Source organism: Hibiscus syriacus, unplaced genomic scaffold (genome assembly GCF_006381635.1).
Source record: "Hibiscus syriacus cultivar Baekdansim isolate YM2019G1 unplaced genomic scaffold, ASM638163v2 tig00112206_pilon, whole genome shotgun sequence".
NCBI lineage: Eukaryota > Viridiplantae > Streptophyta > Magnoliopsida > Malvales > Malvaceae > Hibiscus > Hibiscus syriacus.
The window spans coordinates 161,528-181,832 of record NW_024063267.1 but is presented as its reverse complement, the minus strand read 5'-3'; the positions used below and the strand labels follow the sequence as shown (position 1 = coordinate 181,832).

The window sequence follows — 20,305 nt, the reverse complement described above, 5'->3', positions numbered from 1 at the left end:
AATACTATTTAAGTTCACAAGGGAATGGGATTGCAAAAAGCAATCCACCATTTGCACTTGTTAATTTCTAAATAAAATTGGCATCTCTCAGTTGAGGTCGAGTGTTAGACATTTCCATATCCATAGCTCTCATAAGCTTCGTTGACATCCAATGAGATCAATGAAAGCTTCTTCGGTGCAAGGGATCATTAGAGCACCCATAGGATGATCAAATCCGTATTCTTCTTCGGCTTGACTCAACAAATTTTTGAAGCAAGGATTGTTGAGTAATGAAACCGGTACAACGAATTTCTTCTTTTCGGCTTCTCCAAAATAGACAGCAAAGTGGCCTTTGGGCACTGATACTGTGATCTCTGAAGATGAAAGACTCCATTTTAGATTAGCCTTAGCATTAACAATTCTCAGAAAGAGAAATCCCATGGTTTTACAAGTAGAACTAGAAGGAAGAGAAGGTATTTTCAGATTTTAGAACTTTTGGCACAGGTTGGCTACCCATCAGACATAGGTGCATTTATAGAGTGATCAATCGCCTTATAGTTTATAGCAATCATGTTGATTGAGTGGCCAAGAGAGAGCCCCTAAGGAAGATCTTTAAAGACATTGGCTATTAGGCATCACATGGCCTTGTCTTCCACATGGTGATGTAGCTTCAGACAAATTAGACCCACCATAGTGTTCTTGTGGCAATCTACAATGCCTTAAATTTCAATGAAACCAAAAATGATGATCCATTTGCAACGAATACTATATCATTGAATCATGTCCTGTTAGTGTTGATAATAACTTTTGCCTGGCAGATCATGTGTATGAAACATTTTGATGCAAAATAAGCAAAATGAGATTGGATACCGACTGTCTTTTGAGTTAACTTGCTACCCTACATATGTTTGCTGCTGATTAGGATTGAAGACCAGAGCTGCTAGTTGATCCATATGATCTGCTAGGCAAGGTTTTTATCAACACTAACAGTACATGATTCAATGATATCGGATTCATTGCGAATGGATCATTATTGCTGGTTTCATTGAATAGTAAGGCATTGTCGATTGCCACAAGAACTCTATGGGGGGCTAATTTGTCAAAAACTACATCATTTGGAAGACAAGGCCATGTGATACTTAATACAAAATGTCTTTAAAGATCTTCCTTAGGAGCTCTTTGTTGGCCACTCAATCAACATGATTGCTATAGACCATAAGGCGATTGGTCACTCTATAAATACACCTATGTATGACGGGTAGCCAACCTGTGCCAGAAGTTCTAAAATCTAAAAATATCTTTCTTCCATCTAGTTCTACTTGTAAAACTATGGGTTTTCGGTTGCCGAGAATTATTAATGCTAAGGCTAGTCTAAAACGGAGTCTTTCATCTTCGGAGCCCACGGTATCGGTGCTGAAAGGCCACTTTTTTGTTTATGTTGGAGAAGCTGAAAAGAAGAGATTTGTTGTGCCGATTTCATTCCTCAACCATCCTTCCTTCCAAAATTTGTTGAGTCAAGCCGAAGAAGAGTACGGATTTGATCATCCTATGGGCGCTTTGACGATCCCTTGCACCGAAGAAGCTTTCGTTGATCTCATTGGATGTCAACAGAGCCCATGAGAGTTAGATATGGAAGTGGCTAACACTAAGACTCAACCGACAAATGCCAATTTTGTACAGCAATTAGCAAGTGCATATGGTGGATTGTTTTTTGCAATCCCATTCCCTTGAGAACTATTCTTTGTAACCAGTGTATTGAATAACTATTTTTCTTGGTTCTTCTCATCAATTCTTGTTTATAATGGCATCTGTGTACTAATACAATTGTTTGGAACTCAAAATCACTCAAAATCACGCATTTTTAATGCCAAGAAAACTCTTTGAGCATCATATCCTATGGTAACTGAATTTCCATAGGGATACTTTGCAGTTTGCATGGCAGAAAACCACAAGAGATTTGCGACACCAGTATCATACTTGAACAACCCTTCATTTCAAGAGTTACTGAGTCTATCCAAAGAAGCATTCGGATACGGTCATCCGACCGGCCATCTGAGAATTCCATACGGTGAAGACATTTTTGTTGATCCTACTTCTAGCTTGAACGGGATTGACATTTGATCAATGAATGCAGTTCTTTCATTTTCTAAAGCAAACACTATTACTGCTGTGTACAATTAGAGGTGGATTTGTAGTACTTGCAACTAATTAATTCTTTGAAAATCACAATCCAATTTCATATCATTTTCTTGAAATTTCTTGTTCATGGCACCATGATGATCCCTGTGCTATCCTACATGATTTACTCCAACATAAAATAAATTAGTCACTGCTTATTTCTTGTGTTTGTAAGTTTGTCGATACCTACCAGTGACATTCCGGCACTCATGTATCTGGAGCCAAAGTAATTCTTTTACAGTTAAATTAAAGATGAAATTAGCAAGAAGAATGAGACCACAGGAAGTTATGAAAAAATAAATAAATTCCAAATGAATGCCAGTTTACAGTCATTTTCCATACTGGTGAATTGAAGTTACAGTAAACCACCATCTTTGATGTATCTTCTTCCCAAGGAAAAAAGGATGGGAAAAAGTGTTTACATAGTATTAGATGTTTGCTTTACAGAATTGTGTTTGATGATTTGGACTAATTATCTCACAATCAATTCAAGCGAGAGGTAACATCGAGAAAGATGTCTTTGTTGCCAGGAATTCTGAGACCGCCAGTAGGATGAGTGTATCCGAACTCTTCTTCTGACATGCGTAGAAAATCTTGAAACGAAGGCTTGTTCAAGAACCCTACTGGTATCACAAATCTCTTCTGGTTCTCACCAACATAAACTGCAAAGTAGCCTTTGGGAATTTTCTTGGAGCTCACTATACGAGGCAGGGGGATAGCATTGTTCTTTTCGATGGATGTATAAACTGGAAGACGGGGGATATCTCAGAGAACTCAGAAATAAGAAGAGGTAAGAATCTGAAGTACTTGAGAATGTGAAGATAGCTGTTGCCAACGAACTTATTCTTACTTGTATATATAGATGTAAAGGTCACATAGGAAATGAGCGGTGAAGGGGCAATTGCTGGGGCCTGACTAGTAACGAGAAAAGCATAGTTTCATGAGGATCACATGGTTTTGTCTCCCAATTCATTATCAAGGTTCCATGGCTAAGACTTGAAAAACTAGTTTGCCTATCCTTTCCGGCAAAACAAACTGACAAAGGACCCACTCAAATATGGATGATTTGGATCCTTGAAAAACTACTTCACAGTTTGAAGAGCTGTACTACTTCGCCATTATTGATGGAGGCAACATTAGACAAATACAATGACAAGAAACATGTAACATGGGTGACCTTGACATCCTATTGCAGGGTGACTTCACTAAAAATTGGAATAAAAAAGTATAATTTTTATTTTAAAAGTTGATTGTATTATGGGGTGGATCTTCTTAGACAAACCTTTTTTAAGAGCACATGAAGTGTGTCCTACGGGCTGCACCTAGTCCTTACCGGAACCCAATTGGATGCATTTTATCCTGGTTGTTGTCTATGCTGTGCTGCAATCAAATTGTTCTGGGGGAGAAACACAATATTAAGCCTTACAGATCACAAATTTCTGGTATGTGCTGCTATATATTCGGATAACCTTACAGACGAACCCGTTTAAGGGTTCTTAATATATTATCTTTAAGGCTTCTGAATATGTAATTCATAAAATTATATATTAGAATCATCAGAGGTAATGGTAAATCCTAGTCATTTACAGTTAGTTTGTAATATGAAGAAATTTTAGAGCAAGGTAATTCATTTACAATTAAAGATGAAATTAGCAAGAAGAATGGGACAATATAAATTTATGGAAAGAAATAGATTCCAATTGAACAATGTGTTTGCAGTCATTTTTCATGCTGGTAGAAGTTACAGTAGCCACCATCTCTAATTTACCACTTGGGTAGACTTATATCTGCTACCTAAGGGGAAAAAAAGATGGGAACAAATTGTTTACATTGTGTTAGATGTTTACAAAATTGTATGGGGTGAATGTGTTAATTCTCTCACAATCAATTCAAGTGAGATGTAACATCGAGAAAGATGTCTTCGTTGCAGGGAATTGTGAGACCGCCAGTAGGATGACTATAGCCGAATTCTTCTTCTGACATGCCTAGAAAATCTTGAAACAAAGGCTGGTTCAAGAAGGACACTGGTATCACAAACCTCTTCTGGTTCTCTCCGACATAAACTGCAAAGTAACCCTTGGGAACTTTCTTAGAGCTGGCAATATGTGGTAGGCGGATAGCCATGGTTGATTTTGATAGATGTATGCTTCTAAAAGAGAAGAAGTGGAAGATCTCAGAAAGATTGGAAAGCAAAGGTAAGGACTTTTGTAATTGAGAATGTGAAGATAAGTGCTGCCAATGAGCTTACTCTTACTTGTATATATAGATGCATAGTTATTATTAATCGGGGATGTGGAATGAGCGTTGAAGGAACAACCTGGGGTCTGAGCAGTAATGAGAAAGAGATGTATTCATGAGGGGAATCACATGGTGTTGTCTTCCAAAAGATTATCAAGAATTCCATGATGAAGACTTGAAACAATAGTTTGCCTACTCCGTCTGGCAGTAGAATCGACGTTACAGGCAACCTTAGATACATACAATCTGTCATAAATGACAGGAAACATGTAACATGGGTGGCCTTGACCTATTATCTACATGCTGACTTCTCTAAAAACATGTAAATTGATGATCCCTTTATTTCTTTATGTTAATCATTAACAGCAGTTGAACAGTAACAAGCAGCTGGTAAAAAGTCAATTGTAAATAAAAATTTATAACATGTGCCATTGCAAAATCACAGTCATGTGGTCCTTCAATGAGTAACTTGATAGACAAAACCTTGTGATGAGTGCCTGAAGTGTCCTACAAGCTACAACTAGTCCTCATCAGAACCGAACTGGTTCGTTTTTATCGTGGACCTGATTGTTGTCTATGCTTTGAATCAGTCCAATGGTTCCATGGGGGAGAAAGACTATATTAAGCCTTAAAGCTCACCAATTTTCTGGTATGTGTTGCTATATATGCGGATAACCTTGCAGATGAACCCATTTTCAATCCGGATTTGAGCTTGAACATTGACTACAGGTGCTCGAATTTTTGTAAGTTTAGTTTCATATATTTGAAGAATCATACTAAGTTTCTCATGTTTGATTATGTTTTGGATACATGAACTCAAATTCGAGTAAAAAACGCTTAGCACGCAGAATAATGTTTAGAACAAGGTAGATCATTTACAGTTAAAATAAAGATTGGAAATTCTGTAAGAATACTGTGTTTCAAACTGACATTTTTCCTTGCTGATCAGTAAAAGTTGCAGTAATCACCATCTCTAGTTTTCCACTTAGGGAGACTTACATCTGCTCCCCAAGGCAAAAAGGATGGAGAAAAAATGTTTACATGGTATTAGTGATATTTGCTTTACAAAATTGCATTTGCTGATTTAATATAATTCTATCACAATCAATTCAAGCGAGATGTAACATCAACAAAGATGTCTTCGTTGCAGGGAATCGTGAGACCACCAGTGGGATGAGTATATCCGAACTCTTCTTCTGACATGCCTAGCAAATCTTGAAACAAAGGCTGGCTCAAGAACGACAATGGTATCACAAATCTCTTCCGGTCTCTCCAACATAAACCGCAAAGTATCCCTTGGGAACCTTCTTTGAGCTCACGATACGAGTCAGGCGGATAGCCATTGTTCTTTTCGATGGATGTATAAAAGGGAAGAGATTAGAGAGATTGGAAAGAAGAGGTATGGATGATAATGTGAAGGTAGGTGTTGCCTATAAACTTATTCTTACTTGTATATATAGATGCAAGGGCCGCAAGGAAATGTTAATCTATTAAGTGGGAGATGTGGAACGAGTGGTGAAGGGGAAATTTCTGGGGTCTGGTCAGTATTGAGGAAGACACGATTTCATGAGGATCACATGGTGCTGGTCAGTACTTAAGATCCTTATCTTTGTTTTCCGAGTTATCTAAGATCTACCCCGTCTTCCCTTTTATACATCCATCGAAAACAGCAATGTCTATCCGCCTGCCTCGTATCGCTCATATCGCGAGCTCTAAAAAGGTTCCCAAGGGTTACTTTGCAGTTTATGTTGGAGAAAATCAGAAGAGGTTTGTGATACCAGTGTCGTTCTTGAACCAGCCTTCGTTCCAAGATTTGCTAGGCATGTCAGAAGAGTTCGGATATAGTCATCCTACTGGCGGTCTCACAATTCCCTGCAACGAAGACCTCTTTGTCGATGTTACCTCTCAGTTGAATTGATTGTGAGAGAATTAACACAAATCAGCCTGTACAATTTTGTAAAGCAAACATCTACCACAATGTAAACTCTTTTTTCCCATCTATTTTTCCCTTGGGGAGGAGATATAAGTCTCCCTAAGTGTAAAATTAGAGATGGTGGTTACTGTAACTTGTACCGGTATGGAAAATGACTGCAAACACATTGTTCAATTGGAATTTATTTATGTCCAGGTCCCATATTATATATCTATGTCCACAACTCGAATATATCAAGTACACTTCTATAATGTTCACATATATGACTCCATATACTTGTTAAGTTCACAGGTTAAGGTACCCCTTGAAATTACAGTACTCCACCATATCAATACGGAATTTCGCCGATATAGTTACCCGGGGGATCATAATTACAAGTCATGAACACATCTCCGCTGTCACAAACCACTCGAGCACACCCGATTCTTCTGGTATTTTTCCAAACAATTTGAGTGTAGTGGCCACACATCTGTCCCTCCTGGCACGAGTTGGTCACGTAGTCGTAATATTTTTCTTCCTTGGACCATGCACGCACTGCATCAGTTGGCCTCCACATCGAGCCACTGCCCCAATATATGTTCTCTCCCAGCTTGAAGTCACCCTCTGGAAATGAATGTTGCAGTCTGCAGTCTGCTTTTCTTTGTGTCGCCCACCATCGGGCATATTTCTCAAGCCGGAAATCCCAGAACAAGAGTGGCTCCCATTTGGTTGCCCTCACCAAGTTGTGAGCGAATAGGAACTCGAGCGACTCGCCGATACAACCCCAACAGAGTTGCTTGGAGACTTGGTATATTGTTCCATTGTCGGGTGTTTTGCTTTGAGTTCCAAGAAGAGGAACTGTGAGACTGCATGATAGAATGAGGAACAAGAGCAATAAGTTTCGTTTCATTCTCTCTTTGTCAGTTATGTGGCTTGGCTCTGGTTTTGTAGGATCAATTCCTTTTTATATGCATTTTCTTGTTGATATATATGTGTGTGTGTGTGTGTGATTGAAGTTTGTCTCGTGAACTTAGGGAAACTTTTGCCCGTTAACTCTGTATTGTTTCCATAGTTATACTTATGTCTCCATTTTCTCTGTAGAAGAAATTTATATATTCAAATGGGTAGTTCAAAATATGCAGAGAATTCAACAAATATGCGACTAGAAATGTGGATTATTAAAACAGATTCATCTGTAAGGTTTTCCATATATATATATATAGCGATGCATACGAGAAATCCGGTGAGCCGTAAGGCTTTATATTGTCATTCTCTCCCATGTTTGATTGCAACATGGCATAGACAACATACTTCAGGTGCCCTTCACAAGGGTTTGTCTTACAAGCTAGTCATGGAATGAACACATGACTAACTTGATAATAGAAGGTCAAGGTCACCCATGTTACATGTCTCCTGCCATTGTGTGTCGTAAATAGCGAAATAATACGACTCTTTTTCTTTGAAGAAGAATTTTACAGGTCCTGATCTTCAATATATCGGGTGGGTACTTGGTCGGTTTGTTCTACCGGAACGGGTAGGGAAACTATTATTTCAAGTCTTAGCCATGGAATTCTCGATAATGAATTGGAAGACAACATCATGTGGTCCTCATGAAACCCTGCCTTTCTCGTTACTGATCCGACCCCATCAATTGCCCCTTCACTAATTCCACATGCCACACTTAATACTAGAACATGATTTCCGCTCTATCCTATGCATCTATATATACTAGCAAGCATAAGCACATTGAAAACACCTACCTTCACATTCTCAAGTACTTAAGATCATTACCTTTGCTTTCCGAGTTCTCTCAAATCTTTTCCGTCTTCCCTTTTATACATCCGTAATAATAACAATGGCTATCCACCTGGCTCGTATCGTGTGCTCTAAGAAAGTTCCCAAGGGCTACTTTGCAGTTTATGTTGGAGAGAACCAGAAGAGGTTTGTGATATCAGTGTCATTCTTGAACCAGCCTTCGTTTCAAGATTTGCAAGGCATGTCAGAGGAAGAGTTCGGATATAGGCTTCCTACGGGAGGTCTCACGATTCCCTGCAATGAAGACATCTTTCTTGATGTTACCTCTCGTTTGAATTGATTGTGAGACAGTTAACACTAATCAGCAAATACAGTTTTCTAAAGCAAATATCTAACACAATGTGAACACTTTTCCCCCCCTATTTTTTACTCTTGGGAAGCAGATATGAGTCTACCCAAATGGAAAATGGCAGTTCGAATCACATCGGTCGGAATTTGTTTTCCTTCCAGAATATATTTTATCTGTTCATGTTATTTTATTTGTTCATGTTATTTCCATCATAGGTTATATGTTGTTAGACTCTTCATTTTCTTTAAATTACATGTGTCCGACAAATTCAAACACGATATAAAGTATCTTAATGAAATTTGACCTGCCGTTGTCATTACTCGAACTTAAGTGTAGGTGGTATAGACTACAAGTACGACTTGCAGACTGTAGGACATACTTCATGTGCTCTTCACAAGGGTTTGTCTTACAAGATCCACCAACCCCCTAGCAATAGGAGGTTAAGGTCACCCATGTTACATGTTTCCTGTCATTGTATGACGGATTGTATGTCTCTGAGGTTGCCCCTAACGGCAATGGCGAAGTGTTACAACTCTCCTACTGTGTAGAAACCTTGTATGGACCGAAGATCTTCCGTATTTGAGTGGGTCCTGGGACGGTTTGTTCTGCCGGAAGGGGTACGTAAACTATTCCTTCAAGTCATAGCCATGGAATTCTTGATAATGAATAGGCAGACAACACCATGTGATCCTCATGAAGCCATGCCTTTCTCAATACTGACCAGACCCCACAATTTCCCCTTCACCACTCATTCCACATCTCCCACTTAATAGATGAACATTTCCTCGTGGCCCTTGCATCTATATATACAAGTAACGATAAGTTCATCGGCAACAGCTACCTTCACATTCTCATCCTTACCTCTCTCCGATCTCTCTAAGATCTTCCCTTTTATACATCCATCGAAAACAACAATGGCAATCCGCCTGCCTCGTATCATGAGCTCTAAGAAAGTTCCCAAGGGCTACTTTGCAGTTTATGTTGGAGAGAACCAGAAGAGATTTGTGATACCGGTGTCGTTCTTGAACCAACCTTTGTTTCAAGATTTGCTAGGCATGACAGAAGAAGAGTTCGGATATACTCATCCTACTGGTGGTCTCAGGATTCCCTGCAACGAAGGCCTCTTTGTCGATGTTACTTCTCGCTTGAATTGATTGTGAGAGAATTAGCACAAATCAGCAAATGCAATTTTGTAAAGCAAACATCACTAAATCCATGTAAACATTTTTTCCATCCTTTTTGCCTTGGGGAGCAGATATAAGTCTCCCTAAGTGGAAAACTAGAGGTGGTGATTATTGTAACTTCTATTAACCAGCAAGGAAAAATGACAGTTTGAAGCACATCATTCTTACAGAATTTCCCATCTTTAATTTAACTGTAAACGATCTAGCTTATTCTAAACATTATTCTGCGTGGTAAGCTTTTTTGACTCTTCATTTTTCTTTCGATTTCATGTATCCAAAACATAATCAAACATGAGAAGCTTAATATGATCCTTCAAATTTATGAAAATAAACTTGGAAAAATCTGTATATATAGCAACACATACCAGAAATTTGGTGAGCAGTGAGGCTTAATATAGTCTTTCTCCACCATGATAAAAACCAGGATAAAAACGATCCAGTTCGGTTCTAATGAGGACTAGTTGTAGGATGTAGGATACTTCAGGCACTCTACACAAGGTTGTCTTACAAGATATTCATTGAAGGAACACATGACTGTGATTTTACACCGGCACATGTTAAAAAATTTGATTTACAAGTTACTCTCTCTCCCAACTGCTTGTTACGGTTCAACTGCTGTTAATGATTAGCATAAAGAAATAAAGGGATCATCAATATACATGTTTTTAGAGAAGTCAGCATGTAGATAATAGGTCAAGGCCACCCATTTACATGTTTCCTGTCATATATGACAGATTGTATGTGTCTAAGGTTGCCTGTAACGTTGACCCTACTGCCAGACGGAGTAGGCAAACTATTGTTTCAAGTCTTCACCATGGAATTCTTGATAATCTTTTGGAAGAGAACACCATGTGATTCCCCTCATGAATCCATCTCTTTCTCATTACTGCTCGGACCCCAGCTTGTTCCTTCACCGCTCGTTCCACATCCCCGATTAATAATAGATATGCATCTATCTATACAAGTAAGAGTAAGTTCATTGGAAACACTAATCTTCACATTCTCAAGTACAAAAGTCCTTACCTTTGCTTTCCAATTCCTCTGAGATCTTCTACTTCTTCACTTTTAGAAGCATACATCTATCAAAATCAACCATGGCTATCCACCTACCACGTATTGCCAGCTCTAAGAAAGTTCCCAAGGGTTACTTTGCAGTTTATGTCGGAGAGAACCAGAAGAGATTTGTGATACCAGTGTCGTTCTTGAACCAGCCTCTGTTTCAAGATTTGCTTGGCATGTCAGAAGAAGAGTTCGGATATACTCATCCTACTGGCGGTCTCACGATTCCCTGCAACGAAGAAATCTTTGTCGATGTTACCTCTCGCTTGAATTGATTGTGAGAGAATTAGCACAAACCAGTCCATACAATTTTGTAAAGCAAACTTCACTAATACCATGTAAACACCTTTTTCCCATCCTTTTTGCCTTGGGGAGCAGAAATGAGTCTCCCTGAGTGGAAAACTAGAGATGGTGGTTACTGTAACTTTATCAATCAGTGAGGAAAACCACATTTGAAGAACATCAGTCAGTTGGAATTTTATATTCAGATTTTGTTTTTGTTCATGTTCATTCCATCTTTAACTGTAAATGATCTACCTTTTTCTAAAATTACATCATACTGCATGCTAAATTATTCGAAGTTGTTCATTTTAAAGTTTTTTCTTTCATATATTTTAATGATCTTACTGTCATTTTTCACAGTCAAATTAAAGAAATGAAATTCAGAAAGAATGTTGTGTTTCTAACTGTCATTTTTCCTTGGTGATTAATAAAAGTTACAGTAATCACTATCTCTAATTTTCCACTTGGGTAGACTTATATCTGCTCCCCAAGGGAGAAAAAGATGGGAGAAAAGTGTTTACATTGTGTTAGATGTTTGTTTTACAAAATTTTATAGGCTGATTTGTGTTAATTCTCTCACAATAAATTCAAGCGAGACGTAACATAGACAAATAGGTATTCGTTGCAGGGAATTGTGAGACCGCCAGTAGGATGACTATATCTGAACTCTTCCGCCGACATGCCTAGCAGATCTAGAAACAAGGGCTGGTTCAAGAATGACACTGGTATCACAAACCTCTTCTGGCTTTCTCCAACATAAACTTTAGAGCTCATGATACGAGGCAGGCGGATAGCCATTGTTGTTTTGATGGATGTATAAAAGGGATTGAGATTGTGATTGAGATTGTACATTTGTTGGAGTAATTCATGTAGGTTAGGACAGGGTTCATCATGGCGCCAGGAACAAGAAATTTCAATAAAATTATATGAAATTGGATTGTGATTTTCTAAGAATTAATTAGTTGCGATTATTACAAATACACCTAAAATTGTACACAGCAGCAATAGTGTTTGCTTTAGAAAATGAAAGAACTGTATTCATTGATCAAATGTCAATCCCATTCAAGCTAGAAGTATGATCAAGAAAAACGCCTTCACCGCATAGAATTCTCAGAAGTTTGGTCAGATGATCGTATTCGAACTCTTCTTCGGATAGACTCCGTAACTCTTGAAATGAAGGGTTGTTCAAGTATCCCTTTATAAACGAGAATTGATGAGAATTTTCTGCCACGTAAACTGCTAAGTATCCCTTGGGAACATCAGTTGTCATAGGAGATGATGCTCGAAGAATTTTCTTAGCTTTAACAATGCGTGATTTTGAGTTAAAAACAATTGTGTTAGTACAAAACTACCATTATAAACGACAATTGATGAGAAGATCCGAGAAAAATATTCATTTAGTACATTGGTTACAAAGATTAGTTCACAAGGGCATGGGATTGCAAAAAACAATCCACCATATGCACTTGCTAATTGCTATACAAAATTGGTATTTGTCGATTGAGTCTTAGTGTTGGCCACTTCCATATTCAAGTCTCATGAGCTTTGTTGACAACCAATGAGATCAATGAAAGCTTCTTCGGTGCAAGGAATCGTTAGAGCACCCATAGGATGATCAAATCCGTACTTTTCTTCGGCTTGACTCAACAAATATTGGAAGGAAGGATGGTTGAGGAATGAAATCGGTACTACAAATCTCTTCTTTTCAGCTTCTCCAACATAAACAGCGAAGTGGCCTTTCGGCACCGATACGTGATCTCTGAAGATGAAAGACTCCATTTTAGACCAGCCTTAGCATTAACAATTCTCGGCAACCGAAAACCCATGGTTTTACAAGTAGAACTAGATGGAAGAAAGATATGTTTTTTAGAACTTTGGCACAGGTTGGCTACCCATCATACATTGGTGTATTTATAGAGTGATCAATCGCCTTATCGTTTATAGCAATCATGTTGATTGAGTGGCCAGGAGAGAGCCCCTAAGGAAGATCTTTAAAGACATTTGGTATTAACCATCACAAGGCCTTGTCTTCCAAATGATGATGTAGTTTTTGACAAATTAGCCCCACCATAGTGTTCTTGAGGCAATCAACAACGAGTTACCATTCAATGAAACCAACAATAATGACCCATTCGCAATGAATCCGATATCATTGGATCAACTAACAGCTCTGGTCTTCAATCCTAATCAGCAGCAGAATATGTAGGGTAGCAAGTCAACTCAAAGACAATCAGTATCAAATCTCATTTTGCTTATTTTTCATCAAAATATTTCATCCATATGATCTGCCAGGCAAAAGTTATTATCAACACTAACAGGACATGATTCAATGATATTGTATTCGTTGCAAATGGATCATAACTGTTTGTTTCATTGAATTTTAAGGCATTGTAGATTGCCACAAGAACACTATGGTGGGTCTAATTTGTCTAAAGCTACATCATCAATTGGAGGACAAGGCCATGTGATGCCTAATAGCCAATGTCTTTAAAGATCTTCCTTAGGGGCTCTCTCTTGGCCACTCAACCAAAATGATTGCTATAAACGATAAGGCGATTGATCACTCTATAAATGCACCTATGTCTGATGGGTAGCCAACCTGTACCAAAAGTTCTAAAATCTGAAAATACCTTCTCTTCCTTCTAGTTCTACTTGTAAAACCATGCGATTTTACTTGCTGAGAATTGTTAATGCTAAGGCTAGTCTAAAACGGAGTCTTTCATCTTCAGAGATCACAGTATCAGTGCCCAAAGGCCACTTTGCTGTCTATGTTGGAGAAGTCGAAAAGAAGAAATTCGTTGTACCGGTTTCATTACTCAACAATCCTTGCTTCCAAAATTTGTTGAGTCAAGCTGAGGAAGAATACGGATTTGATCATCCTACGGGTGCTCTAACGATCCCTTGCACTGGAGAAGCTTTCGTTGATATCATTGGACGTCAAAAAAACTCGTGAGAGCTATGGATATGGAAATGTTTAACACTCAACCTCAACTGACAGATACCAATTTCGTTTAGGAATTACCAAGTGCAAATGGTGGATTGGTTTTTGCAATCCCATTCCCTTCTGAACTTAAATAATATTCTTTTTGTAACCAACATATGAAATGACAGTTTACTCAATTGTTCTCATCAATCTGGTTTCTTATGTTGACTGTATAATAATACAATCGTTTGGAACTCGATATATAAATTCATAGACCATAACAGAAATTGTCATTTAACATTTAGGTTACAGAGACTAATAAGTACACAATCGAACGAGATTGCAAAAAACAATCCACTATTTGCACTTGCTAATTCCTATGTAAAACTGTGTATATGTCAGTTGAGGTGTTAGCCATTTTGATATCAACTCTCACGAGCTTTGCAGACTGCCAATGAGATCGACGATAGCTTCTTCGGTGCAAGGGATCGGATCAAATTCGTACTCTTCTTCACCTCGACTCAATAAAACCTGGAAGGAAGGATGGTTGAGGAATGAAATCTGGCCAACAAATCTCTTCTTCTCAGCTTCTCCAACATAAACAGCAAGTTGACCTTTGGGCACCGAGACCGTGTTCTCCGAAGACTAAAGATTCTGTTTTAAACTGTAAAGTATCCCTTGGGAACATCAGTTGCAATAGGAGATGATGCTCGAAGAATTTTCTTAGCCTTAAAAATGTCATTTAATACATTGATTACAAAGAATAGTTCACAAGGGCATGGAGTTGCAAAAAAACAATCCACCGTATGCACTTGCTAATTGATATAAATAATTGGTATTTTCGGTTGAGTCTTAGTGTTAGCCATTTCCATATCCAACTCTCATCAGCTTTGTTGACATCCAATGAGATCAATGAAAGCTTCTTCGGTGCAAGGGATCGTTAGAGCACCCATAAGATGATTGAATCCATACTCTTCTTCGGCTTGACTCAACATATATTGGAAGGAATGATGGTTGAGGAATGAAATCAGCACAACAAATCTCTTCTTTTCAGCTTCTCCAACATAAACAGCAAAGTGGCCTTTCGGCACCAATACAGTGGTCTCCGAAGATGAAAGACTCCGTTTTAGACTAGCCTTAGCATTAACAATTCTCGGCAACCAAAACCCCATGGTTTTGAAAGTTGAACTGGATTGAAGAAAGATATGTTTAGATTTTAGAGCTTTGGCACAGGTTGGCTACTCTTCATACATGGGTGTATTTATAGAGACCAGTCGCCTTATGGTTTATGGCAATCATGCTGATTGAGCGGCCAAGAGATATCCCCTAAGGAAGATCTTTAAAGGCATTTGGTATTAAGTATCACAAGGCCTTGTCCTCCAAATGATGATCGATTTGAAATGAATACGATATCATCGAATCATATCTTGTTAGTGTTGATAATAACTTTTCCTAGCAGATCATATGGATCAACTAGAAGCTATGGTCTTCGATCCTAATCAGCAGCAAACATATGTATGGTAGCAAATCAACTCGAAGACAATCAGTATCCAATTTTTTTTGTTTATTTTGCATCGAAATGTTTCGTCCATGTGATCTGCTAGGCGAAGTTATTATCAACACTAACAGGGCATGATTCGATGATATCTCACTCATTGCAAATGGATCAACAATGGGGCCAATTTGTCAAAAACTATATCATCATTTGGAAGGCAAGGTCATGTGATGCATAATAGCAATGTCTTTAAAGATCTTCCTTAGCGGCACAACGACGGTGACACAGTGTGGAAGATCCTAAATTCGGAACTCGGTAGGCTAGGATTATCACCAGCACTTATAGGTGACATGGTGGAACTAGCTCTTACCATGTTTATCACGATCGGGGTTCTAATCGATCTCGGACTGGCTACGTCCTATATTTTCTTAATCGTGTTCGTGTTGCAACCGGGAATGAAATGGGTGGTGAACCATACGCCTGAGGCTGGCCAGATAAAAGAAATATGCTTTTACCTAGGTTCGCCCATGTACTCCATTTACACCCTAAATATGGTCCAATTATTCTCGGTTTGGCTGTCACGGATGGTCCCTCTCTGGGATCTGCTCTGGTCGAAAAACTCGACCCTTTTACTTCAGGATTGTTTCTGCCTATATTCGTTACGACATGTGGCTTGAGGTTCGATCCGTCTTACTTTCTAGAGTAGACAATGACCCGTATGTAAAGGACCATGTTATAGGAGCACTGGTAATCAAATTCGGGGTCTCTCTGGTGCTGGCCGTATTGTGTAAGATGTCCATAAAGGATTCTTTTATCACTTGCTTTTATAATGATATCGAAAGACATCGTCGAGATAGGTTCGTACAGCATCATGAATGACAACAGATTATGTATCTTTCTCTGTATATCTATGCAAGTATTAGCAAAGGGGTGTCTAATGCTTTGTTGTTTCAGGTTATATCGGAGTATTTATTCAGTTACTTGACTATTATGATAATTCTGATAGCGAGTATCGTGCCCAGGGATGGACAGAGGGGGTGGGGACAGTGGCCCCCTGATCGTGCCGATAATTGTGTAAAGGCTTTACGATCCGTCTAGGAAGTATCTATGCTTTCATAAAAGGACCATCATGAGTACCAAGCTGAACCAAGAGCTGCGAATGCTCGGTTGCATTCACGTGCCGGGTAATGTTAATTCCATTACACACCTATTGCAGGCCTTCTGTCCAACCAAACAAAGCCCCATTGCTCTTAATGTCCTTCACCTTGTCAAGCTCGGCAGATGAGCCTCGCCGCTGTTCATTGCTCATAACAAGCAGATGAAACCAATTTTGAACGAATCGTACTCCGAAAACTTCATCATCGTGTTCAACGAGTTTCAGCGGCAGAATTGGGAGGCTGTAGTCTCTCAACCGAATTTGATGCACAACCGACGATACATGTAACCTTGCCATGGACCGCCTCACGTGGTTCATACTCCTTCCGTTCCACAGGAGGTGGTGCATCGACGGGAGCATCAAATCGGAAGATCAAACCATAAGAAGTCTGAATTTCGACATCCTCCTCAAAAGGACACCTTGCTCGGTAGATAATAGAGATCCTCGTTGACGTGCACAACAATCCAATAAACTTCAATCTCAGAGACACATTACCATCCCGAAACTCCTCATCCTACAACATTGCTGTGATCTTCATGGGGGACAAGATGATCGGGAAGATCTAGCGCTGGTGAAACGCATTTTGCAAGACGAAAGCGGTCAACTTACTGTGATCCTTCTCAAAGCTAGGGACAGCTTAGGCACAATCATGGCTGAGAACGTCTAACGCTTGATGATGAGATGTTGTGTGATATAAAACCAAATAGTGAAGGAGATATGTAGGTCGAATGTGATCTTTTTAAACGTAGGTCTAGTCGAATTCGAGTGAAGGAGATATGTTTTTAAATTAGATTGGATTGACCGAAAAATCGAATAAAATGATAGTATTTCATCAGCTGACCAATAGTGACATAAAGGGTTCATGATTATAATATTACGAGAGACAATAAAGCTTCATGACTCCACCTTCATGCACACAATCAACAATATGTAGCATTCATACATCATGCAGATGTATTTAATTAGTTGACATGTCTAAAAAATCTTAAATCCTAAGTACATGTTCATACATATATGATGTCTCTATATATTTATTTATTGACCAATAATATGTTGACACGTGTTGAAGATTATTTTGACTAAACATTAAAATTGACCCTTCATTCAAACATTAAATGCTATTTCTGATATTATATATGTTCTTAAACATTCTTCAATGGCATACTACTTCCTATATATATGTGTGTGTGTGTAATTAGGATGTCATAGCAAACCCACTAAAGCTTCTCCACCATTGAAATCAACCTATGAATTTCCTCCATTTTTACTCAAAGATGGGCATCAGGTTAGTCCATGCAAAGCAAAAGCTCCAACGAATCCTATTGACGAGAGCCGGGAACGAGCCGGCCACGGTGAATGTTCCGAAAGGCCATGTAGCGGTTTACGTCGGAGAAGGCAACGATAAGAAAAGATTTGCAATCCGAATATCGTCCTTGAACCATCCTCTGTTCAGAGACCTGTTGGATCGAGCCGAGGAAGAATTCGGGTTCAACCATCCGATGCGAGGCCTCACGATCCCATGCAGTGAAGAGTGTTTCATCAGAATTACTACAATCTTAAGCAGTTGAGACAGAACACACTGCAGCAGCCTATGATGCAGTGTCTTGTCCTCTGGTTCACACAAAATCAATCCCATGTATGACCTAAATTCTAAAGTAGTCCCAAACTTTAAAATATTCTGATCAAAGTCTTCAAGGTATTAGTATTGTATCAATAAGGTTCCTTTCTCCTTCCTAATAATCAGGGTATGAGGCAAATGTTAGCTCATATCTAACTTGGAAAGTATTTAAATATAAGACTTATATCACAAATAAGTACTTAAAAGTACTCTATTTTACATTTAAGATCTAAATTATTTTTTGGTCAAAATAAATATCAAAAGTTATCTTTTTAATCAAAATAGGTAAAGCATTTTATGTCAAAATAGGTACCTTAACTATTCAAACTTTTTTCATCTAAGTTCTAAAAAAGTTGACATGTGGCATTAATTAAAGAATACTTTAGGTATTGGGATGAAAAAATTGAATACTTTAGGTACCAATTTTTGGCCAAAAATATAATTTTAGGTACTTATTTTGACCAAAATATATTTTAGGTACATAAATGAAAATGTTTGTATACTTTAATTACTTATATGTTATATAAACCTAAATACAAAGACAAATGCAAAACATGGTAAAATTCCTATTAGATCCTTTCTAAAAAATGTAAAAGTATGTTATATCCAATAATCCAAGCAAAATAATTACTTAGGCTTATAAATTAACTCAGAAATTAATTAGTAATTTACAATAATTATTATAGTGATTTAGAATTCATCACGTAGGAGTGACGAGTATAAAAAAATATATTTTCTTTATTGAAACTTGGCATGACAAGTTTTAATAAAAAAAATATATCATTTTAAAACTCATCACTCCTACGTGATGAGTTTTAATAAAAAAATATTTTATCTTGAAATTCATCACCCTAGTGATTAGTTCACCTTTCATTGGAATAAATATCATATATCCCGAAATAAATTTTAAGTCGCCTTATATGACTAAATAATTTAGGGTAAACTACACATAAAGTATATAAACTATCAATTAAGTACTTAAACTTTTAATTTTTCAAAATCATATCTAACATTTAGTTTTTATTTCATTTTAGTACTCGTCATCAAACACTTAATGTGTTTAGTACTTAAACTATTCGTTTTAATATCTAAACTTTTACTTTTTTTTCAAAACTTAACGTTAACTTTTGAACAAGATACTAAAATGAAACAAAAACAAAAATTTAAGCATTATTTTAAAAGAATAAAAAAGTAGGTACTGAAATAAATCAAAACTTATAATTTAGATATTAAATACATAATTTATCCAACAATGTATCCGTATGGATCATGTCCTGATCTTACCTATCGTGACACTTCAACAAATTACCAGGTTCTGAAATTTGATAGAATTGCAGCTTCCTTTACGAGTAACAGTTTGAAGCTGTCCTCAAAAGGGGCCAGACAAATAGGAGTAACATCATGGCAGTGACCCTTTTGTCTTGTGAGGAGCAAAAGCTTGATTACCAGGTAGGCCATTCTGATAAAGTTCAGAGCTCCTGAACACAGATTTAGAACGCACAATCAACAAACGACGTGACAACAACCTATTAGAAGCGTGCTAGAAAATGACAACTCCTGAGAAAAACCCTAGCTCCCTCGTGTTCTGTAAAAGTTTGCTTCTTCATCATCATATCATGTGGTTTTTATCATTTATAGAAAGGAAATTCGATGCACAGAGGTACTTAGACAAGACATGTCATACATATTGGTCTAATTCTCATTTTAATCTCTCAATTACGTTGAAATTTGAGATTTAATACATGTTTTCATTTTTCTAGTTTTTATAATGTTATTAGTACATGTAATGATATTACTAAACTCGTCCAGTGGTTTAAGTCGTTGAAATGATGTTATTCTTCTTAGAGGTTTTAGTTTAAACAGTTACATCTATAGGGTATATGTGCATTGTAATAACTAAGAAAAATTCATAATAAACACAATATTATAATCATCTTAAATTATCTCTTAAACAAAGATCCCTAAGAGATTATACTTCTCCAACCATTCTTTGTCGTTATTTTAAATGACATGTTTATATTTATAGACCCAAATAATTGGTCACCAGAAAGATTAAATAAATTTAATCATAAAATAATTTTCAACACTAAAATTATAATAAATTTTAACTTTAATTATTAATCATATTTGAGTTTATACATAATGATCTTATGTTAGAGGGGGCGAATTTGAACTTA

General features: G+C 37.6%; 7 protein-coding genes and 2 pseudogenes across 7 annotated transcripts; 4 read left to right on the top strand and 5 right to left on the bottom strand.

Annotated features, from left to right (window-relative positions):
• Nucleotides 1-1,230: 1,230 nt before the first annotated feature.
• On the top strand, nt 1,231-2,100 carry LOC120175491 (auxin-induced protein 6B-like). Its single transcript, XM_039182115.1, has 2 exons — nt 1,231-1,582; nt 1,910-2,100. Exons 1-2 carry the CDS (start codon nt 1,231-1,233, stop codon nt 2,098-2,100), a joined length of 543 nt encoding a protein of 180 aa, XP_039038046.1.
• Nucleotides 2,101-2,640: 540 nt separating this feature from the next.
• On the bottom strand, nt 2,641-4,281 carry LOC120175490 (auxin-induced protein 15A-like). Its single transcript, XM_039182114.1, has 2 exons — nt 4,101-4,281; nt 2,641-2,903 (listed from the first exon to the last, which is right to left on the bottom strand). The coding sequence occupies exons 1-2, from the start codon at nt 4,279-4,281 to the stop codon at nt 2,641-2,643; spliced, it is 444 nt and encodes a 147-aa protein (XP_039038045.1).
• Nucleotides 4,282-5,317: 1,036 nt separating this feature from the next.
• Nucleotides 5,318-5,738, bottom strand: LOC120175424 (annotated as a pseudogene).
• An 821-nt stretch (nt 5,739-6,559) lies between these two features.
• Nucleotides 6,560-7,217, bottom strand: LOC120175489 (pathogenesis-related protein PR-1-like). Its single transcript, XM_039182113.1, has 2 exons — nt 6,648-7,217; nt 6,560-6,594 (listed from the first exon to the last, which is right to left on the bottom strand). The coding sequence occupies exon 1, from the start codon at nt 7,215-7,217 to the stop codon at nt 6,657-6,659; it is 561 nt and encodes a 186-aa protein (XP_039038044.1). The 3' UTR covers nt 6,560-6,594; nt 6,648-6,656.
• An 824-nt stretch (nt 7,218-8,041) lies between these two features.
• Nucleotides 8,042-8,417, top strand: LOC120175422 (auxin-induced protein 15A-like). The gene has a single exon (XM_039182043.1). It carries the CDS (start codon nt 8,163-8,165, stop codon nt 8,400-8,402), a length of 240 nt encoding a protein of 79 aa, XP_039037974.1. The 5' UTR covers nt 8,042-8,162; the 3' UTR covers nt 8,403-8,417.
• A 2,178-nt stretch (nt 8,418-10,595) lies between these two features.
• LOC120175423 (auxin-induced protein 15A-like) lies at nt 10,596-11,078 on the top strand. Its single transcript, XM_039182044.1, has one exon. The coding sequence runs from the start codon at nt 10,690-10,692 to the stop codon at nt 10,927-10,929; it is 240 nt and encodes a 79-aa protein (XP_039037975.1). The 5' UTR covers nt 10,596-10,689; the 3' UTR covers nt 10,930-11,078.
• Nucleotides 11,079-12,375: 1,297 nt separating this feature from the next.
• Nucleotides 12,376-12,790, bottom strand: LOC120175420 (annotated as a pseudogene).
• A 1,501-nt stretch (nt 12,791-14,291) lies between these two features.
• LOC120175488 (auxin-responsive protein SAUR21-like) lies at nt 14,292-15,031 on the bottom strand. Its single transcript, XM_039182112.1, has 2 exons — nt 14,758-15,031; nt 14,292-14,473 (listed from the first exon to the last, which is right to left on the bottom strand). Exons 1-2 carry the CDS (start codon nt 15,029-15,031, stop codon nt 14,292-14,294), a joined length of 456 nt encoding a protein of 151 aa, XP_039038043.1.
• A 2,753-nt stretch (nt 15,032-17,784) lies between these two features.
• LOC120175419 (auxin-induced protein X15-like) lies at nt 17,785-18,086 on the top strand. Its single transcript, XM_039182041.1, has one exon. The coding sequence runs from the start codon at nt 17,785-17,787 to the stop codon at nt 18,076-18,078; it is 294 nt and encodes a 97-aa protein (XP_039037972.1). The 3' UTR covers nt 18,079-18,086.
• Nucleotides 18,087-20,305: the final 2,219 nt, after the last annotated feature.